Source organism: Setaria italica, chromosome IV (assembly GCF_000263155.2).
Source record: "Setaria italica strain Yugu1 chromosome IV, Setaria_italica_v2.0, whole genome shotgun sequence".
NCBI lineage: Eukaryota > Viridiplantae > Streptophyta > Magnoliopsida > Poales > Poaceae > Setaria > Setaria italica.
In genome coordinates this window covers 8903428-8910364 of record NC_028453.1, presented here as the reverse complement: position 1 = coordinate 8910364, position 6937 = coordinate 8903428, and the positions used below count along the sequence as shown (strand labels likewise).

The following is a 6937-nucleotide window of genomic DNA, read 5'->3' as shown; positions in this document are numbered from 1 at the left end:
CATCAAACCAGAAGGAATTTAATCAAAGACATTACAACTACCACCAAGAGTGATATTCTTCTTGAAACCTAATGTATGTCTCTTTGTTTTAGATATGCAATCATAACTAAAGCCTATGATGTTGCTATCTTGAATCTTTAGGTGATTCAAAAAATTGGTGAAGTTGTCTTATAAAAAGTGATATGAAAATGAATGACTGATTAGTTCAGTGATAGGGAATGCAATGACATTGGTAGATATCCATCCATTCACACTTCACAACAGTCCACCACACATGTTCGCATTGAGTCTTTCCTAGACCAATTGGCTTCACTTTGCTGCAGTTGATTACTGTGCGGGCAGATAATCAAGCCGGCTGCTATCCACAATTTAGACTTTTTGATATCAATTATCCCCGTACGAAGAAGAAGCCATTAAAACGAAGAAGAATCTAATTGTTCGTTGGATGATGTTAACAAGCGGCGCTACAATCGAATAAAGTGGAACCCAATTTCTGGTCATACTGTATACAATAGCACTCCAACATGAACATGAAACTTGGCATGTTCCGATCAGTGTGCTTTCTTTCAAAGGAAAGAGACTCAACTGAGACACAATAACACTAAAATTCTTTTTTTTTTGAATCATTTGTGAAAAAGTACCTGGAATCTACTTCCCAGAGAACTTTTATAAATGGTAATTAGATATGGGTATAAGACGTGTATTTTTTTCAATTTATTTTCTCCCCACCCAACGGCTTTATTCTCCAGCCCTGAGCATATCCTAATCCAATGCGAAACAAGGGTTAGAGACCAAATTCGCTCATCTGAAACAGAAACAAGCTGCCACTCGAAGTAGTATGCCCTAAGATGAACAAGAGCTCTAGCATTCCATCAAAGTGACATATGCATCCATTTTACAATGCAAGATCAGCCCAACCATCCATGGAAAACCCTTCCCATCACAAGCCCCCCTTCAACCCAGATCAACCCCGTAACCTGATCAACCGGATGCTTTCCAAATTGTCACCCTAAAGCCTTGCACGTGTTGTTCTTGGCGCCCTCCTTCAACCCAACCCTTGTCCTAAACATTTTTTTTTGTGGCCTCTAATCTCTACAGCTAAGAATACTCCTACAAATTAAGCATGTCCCCTGCACGCACGCGCAGTCGCTGCAGCATCCCTTGTCCCCTCCTCTGTCTCCTACTCCATCCACCCGGCATCGCTGAGCTGTGACTTCCTGCAACGACACCACCCTTGTCTTGCTTTTTCACAGCCCCAGCAGGATGTAGTACACCAGCGTGATGGGCAGCGCGATGAGCATGCCGAAGATGACTCTGCAACCACAAAGGCAAAGCCAAAACGGCAGGTGAGACAAACCCCTGAGGCAAAGCAGAAGAGGCCGCCGCGCCGAGAATCTCGGCGTCAGCGTCCCGCCCTCTGCGAGGCGGATCGTGGACAAGGCTGCGCGCGCTTACGCCGTGCTGAGGATGTCAGGGTGCACGCCGTACTCCTTGGCGAAGACGAAGGGGACAATGCCCTGCGGCAGCGCGGCCTGCAAGCGTGGCGTCGTCGCCAGCAGTAAACAAAACGAACGTCAGGTCAGAGGCGGGGGGGTTGGCGTCTCAGCGCCTGTGCTGCTACTGCTAGTGTGCTGGGCGTGCAAAGTCTAGCGAAAGCGAGCTGTGCCGCGCTTTACCGGCACAGGGGGCATATCGATCGGCATGCCCGGCCGGCCACTTGACCGGCTGCCTGCTTTCCATTTTTTTTCTTTGAAAAGGCGGTTCTTGTCAGTGGCATGCCTGTGGTTCGTTTGTGCGGTTGGTCGTGAGGTTTTTGGTTGGGTTTGGGTTTTTACCTGGACGATGGCGACGTGGAGGAGCGTGCCGCGGAGGCCGACGGCGAAGGAGGCGGCGGCCATGACGGCCGGGCCGGTCAGGAACCGCACGGCCATGGCGAACGTTGCCACCTTGTTCCCGCACGCGATGATCCGCGGCTGCAGCGCCATGAACAGCCCTGCACGGAGAAAGCGACGACAAGGTGTCAGTAACTCCGGTACAGGATTGATTCACTGTTCCATAGGTGGACTGGCAGAAGTAGGAGGGAGCGGATGCACGGACCGAGGCTGAACATGGCCATGCCGAGCCCGGCGTCGGAGAGGATCGAAATGGACTTGAGGATGATCGCCGGCATCTCGAAGTTCCACCTGCATCGCCGGCGGATTAGTGGATGACGGAATCGAAGAACTTGCATTGGTGAACGGGACATCGCCGGCGGAGTGATCAGTACTTACCGGAAGCACACGAGCGACCAGATGAGGCCGATGAGGCTGGAGTAGGTGTTGGGGTTGCGGATGAGCTTGCGCCACACCATGATCAGGATGAGCCGGGTCATGACGCTCGTCGGCGGCATCGCCGCGGGCGCCCCTACGCCGGCATTCCCCTGCCCGGCCACCGCCGCCTTCTCGTCGCCGGCCTCCGCGTCCCTCTCCGCGCCGCCCCTGTTCCCGAAGCTGAAGTCGTCGCGCTCCGCGAAGTCCTCGCCCCTCTCCTTCCTCCCGTCCGCTGCAACTGAATATCCAAGAACAGAACAGAATTTTGAGCATGCAGCGCCGCCAAGAAAGTAGGACACGGGCAACCTGGGAGAGGAAAAATAAACGACGCTACCTTTGCGCGGGGAGGCAACGGCCATGCGGACCTCCTTGACGGCGGCGGCGTCGTTGTACTCGGCGTTGCCGTTGCCGAACACGTCGGAGACGGGCGACGCGCTGGAGCTCCAGACAAACATGTGGAGGTCCTTGCCGTCCTCGCCCTTGGCCTGCCCGTTGGCCGCCTTCTTGGGCTGCCCCTTGGCCGGCGCCGCCATGGCCGGGTTGGGCGCCGGGTACTGGCCGTACTTGTTGGCCTTGCCCTGCGCGTCCTCCTCGTAGTTGGACGGCCTGGGCGTGGCGCCGGTGCGCACCCCGAAGGCGTCCCCGGCGGCGAAGTTGGAGCTGCGGCCGACCATGGAGTAGAAGTCGGTGTGGTTGAAGCTGGAGCCCCGCGGCGTGGGGTTCCGCGACGACTGCAGCGAGTAGATCTCGGCGTTGGTGAGGTTGCTGGGGCGCGGCGTGGTGCTGGAGAAGCCCATGGAGCGGCGGGAGTAGATGTCGGAGCGCGAGGCGTTGGAGCGGCGCACGGTGACGTGTATCTTGCCGTCCTCCTTGACCTCGGCCTCCGTCTCGATGGCGTCGTTCCGGCCGTCGAGCGAGACGACGTCCGGATCGACGACGATGGAGGCGATGGCGCCGGCGGTGTCGGGGAACTGCTCGGTGATGAGGATCCTGGCGCCGCGGTACTCGAACATGAAAAGCATGAGCGTGTACCAGATGATGCACTGGAGCACGACGATCTGCACCATGAGGCTGCCGGAGAAGTCGCCGTACATGCCCTTGAGCAGCGGGATGCCCATGACGAGCGTGTTGGGCAGCGTGGAGAGGGAGAAGAGCGTGATGGTCCACTCGAGGCAGCCCCGGCGGGAGAGGTAGCTCCAGGCGGTGAGCAGCGCGAGGACGATGAGCTTCTGGAGCGTGTCGGCGGCGATGAAGCGGAGGTTCATGGTGTAGGGGTTGTTGGTGGAGATGAAGTGGAAGGAGAGCAGCGGCACGGCGAAGAGCGCCACGAAGCGGTTGATCCCGGAGCACTGGTCCGGGGTGAAGATGCGCCACCACCGGACGGAGCCGTACGCCAGGATCATGGCGACGTAGAGCGGCACCATGGCCGTCATGACGTGGTAGAAGTCCGTGCCCGTGATCATCTTGCCGGCGCGTTCGCCGCCGCCGCCGCCACGCCTTGCAGAGAGACGCTTGCGATCGAGCTGCACAGAACCCCGGTGTGCGTGCGGACGGGGAGGCGCTTGGTGGTGGTGCGGTGGGAGAGTGTGTGTGATGAGTAGATGTGGATTGTGGAGGCCTGGCGCCGCCGTGGAGTGGAGGCAGGCAGGCGGGGGAGCCAATGAGGGAGGGGGAGGGGGAGGGGGAGTGGGCATAGGAGGCGCGTTGATTATTTATACACATAAGATGGGCACTGCACACTCCCCGACCTGAAGATGGGCCGTGGGTTTAAGGAATGTAAAAATTGGGGTTCATATGTTCTCAACGATTTCTTTTTTAATAAAAAAATCTCCAAACTAAAGAATTTGAAATGACATTTTTTTCTCCCTCCTAGTGTGACTGAAAATCATCCATGCTCTGTTGAAATTAATTTCCCCACTACTCGATCACGAGAACCTTGCGATCCATACTCCCGTGTGCTTGATGTCCATTCCTCGTTTACCACCAATTGAATTAGAGGTCGGTGAAATTCATTCAAAGCTGACTTCAAATTTTTCTCTAGAGGCAGAGGCAGGCAGCTGTATAGAGAGGTAGGTGAAAATTATGGTTTTGCAACAAGGTACTAGAGGTTGTTGGGTGGAGGGGAATTGGTCATGGTAGGGTGTGTATCTAAGTTTGGTTAGTGTAGGATGTTACAAAGGGAAACTTTGTACTGCAAAGTAGTATGGGAAGCAGGATCAACTTCAACTGTGAAGCAGTTGGTTTAAAATTAGGCAAAAATTGAAGATGGGTAATTTAACATGATTTGATATTTAGGATGAAAATAAACTCCAACTTGCTCTTAGCAAAATCTTGTTCTAGACATTAGCACGGTTCATAAATTGTGATTTCCATCAAGATTATAAACTAAGTGAGCTAAGTTTCAAGCTCTGAGGCTTGGCAGGACTGCGTCTAGGCACCATCCTAAGGTGACTCCTATGATGAAACATCCTTGGTGCAACTGTGCAAGCATTACGTGATAGTATGGCTTTATCATAGAGATTCAAGTTTGCTAAGTGTGGCTGTTTTTTATCAAATACTGTATAAATGAAAACATGTACATATACGTACACTCACCTCTTTTGAGAGAACATGGTACTTGATTCTTCGGATCGTACCTATATCGGTTATCGGTTAGATTGTAAATTGTTCTCTCGCTCTGACTTGAACATCTCTCTCTAATTTTGTAAACCACAAGCAGCATAGCTATTTTCCCGTGGCTCAAACTTCTCAATGTATATGTAGAAATATATGTGAATGAGATGAATACACTTGCGCTTTCCAATCCATCCTCCTTCCCAGTATCATTTTAATTGTGATCCACACTCTTTTGCTGCCTCTCCGTTCCGCGGAGCTCGTCATCCTTGGACGCCTCCTCCGCGTGAAACCTAAAGACAAGCAGTAGAGCACCACCTTCGATCTACACCTCCTCCACCTACGAAACACACGCGCATACACGTCTTTACCTCCACGAACACATACGAATTGAGACTATATCGGACGTGTCGCTCCCTGTACACAATTTTTTTTTACCGCAGTGTCCAGCCCTGCGGGATGTTTGGATACACCCACCTAAACTTTATTACCTGTCACATCGAATGTTTGGATACTAATTAGGAGTATTAAATATAGTCTAATTACAAACTAATTGCACAGATGGAGTCTAATTCGCGACGAATCTATTAAACCTAATTAGTCCATGATTTGACAATGTGGTGCTACAGTAACCATTTGCTAATGATGGATTAATTAGACTTAATAGATTCGTCTCGCGAATTAGTACAGGGGTTCTGCAATTAGTTTTATAATTAGCTCATGTTTAATCCTCCTAATTAGCGTCCGAACATCCAATGTGACGCTTATAAAAGTTTAGTAGCTCGCATCCAAACACCCCGGTTAATTTGCACTAGTGCTACACCGTGCGGTGAACCAAAGCTCCACGCAGGAATCCAGCCCGGGAGAAAAGGGCAAATTTGCAGCGGAGCAGCAGAACTCCTGTACGGCTGCCACGCCGGAACGCCGACAGGGCAACCAAAAAGCTGCGATGCGACTCCAAGGACTACCGAATAATCAAAGCGCGCCCCAGCTGAGCTGCAGGCCGCCCGCCCGCCCGCCCTGCCCTGCGTCTGCACAGCCCCGCTTCGGGCGCTGCGCTCCTGCCTCCTGCCTGCGCCCTCCGCGCAGCGGCCGTCGCGTCGCGGCGCGCGGCCCGACGGGCGGCGAGCGAACGAAAAGAAAAGCGGGCGAGCGCGGAGCGCCGGTGAACCGCAGGGTCCTGGTGTCGTGATCGTGACCAGGGAGGGAAGGGAACATGGCCATGCTCGGGCACGGGCGGCCCGCGGCGCCGGCGTGGCCTGGCTCGGCGTCGGCTCGCGAGGACGCGCGGTGAGCCGGGTGACCCCCTTGCTCTTGGCTTGCTCCCCGCCACCGCGTGCGCGCCCGCGCCCCCGGCCATCATTGCCTGTCGCGCCTCCTCGCATGACGCATGGGAAGAACGGGGAAAAGGGTTCGGGGAGTCGGGGGTAGGGGAAAATATCCTACGGCGCTATACGCAGCGCACCGTTGGAAAACCTTTTGGCACCTCGGCTCCATGCCACGCACCTCAAAAAGCTGGCGTGCCAGCCGCTCGCTCTCCTCGGCAGTCGGCACGCACACGGGCAGATGGGCTCGGAGGTTTTCTATGCGGGGTGGTCCTGCCGAGCACGTACTGTGCCGCAGTTGTTTATCGCGGGTTTGAGCTTCGTTTTAGCTGCACTTTTCTCTCTTGGTAGCTCTGTGGCTCATGCTACTACTGCTCGTGCTCGTGTAGTCGCATGGATGAACGAAAAGATGGGCGGCGGTGCAGAGGAGAGGTCATCGAATATACCCGCACCAAAAGTGAGACTTGTGTGTGGCAGGCTTTTGTGCGTGTGCTGTCCCCGTAAACCTCATCCCAAATCCTTTTTGTAGTGTCCCTTCGTACATGAGACTCGAGGGGCGATTAAAGGTCCCTTTGGCACGGCTCATCGAGCGGCTTCTAGGGTGGCTTTTGATGAAGCCGTGCCAAACGGGAGAAGGCAAAACGGCTCACCCGCGAAAGCTAGTAGAAGCCCCGCAAAATGCGGTCTCTA

At 54.0% G+C, this 6937-nt stretch overlaps 1 protein-coding gene across 2 annotated transcripts; it reads right to left on the bottom strand.

Annotated features, from left to right (window-relative positions):
* Nucleotides 1–806: 806 nt before the first annotated feature.
* On the bottom strand, nucleotides 807–3968 carry LOC101768927 (probable auxin efflux carrier component 1c). Of its 2 annotated transcripts, XM_004965005.2 has the most exons (6): nucleotides 2644–3968; nucleotides 2271–2547; nucleotides 2098–2183; nucleotides 1836–1993; nucleotides 1456–1532; nucleotides 807–1314 (listed from the first exon to the last, which is right to left on the bottom strand). In XM_004965005.2, exons 1-6 carry the CDS (start codon nucleotides 3770–3772, stop codon nucleotides 1248–1250), a joined length of 1794 nt encoding a protein of 597 aa, XP_004965062.1. In that variant the 5' UTR covers nucleotides 3773–3968; the 3' UTR covers nucleotides 807–1247. The 2 variants fall into 2 exon arrangements, with proteins under 2 accessions (XP_004965062.1, XP_022681920.1); XM_022826185.1 differs by having other exon boundaries at nucleotides 2271–3968.
* Nucleotides 3969–6937: the final 2969 nt, after the last annotated feature.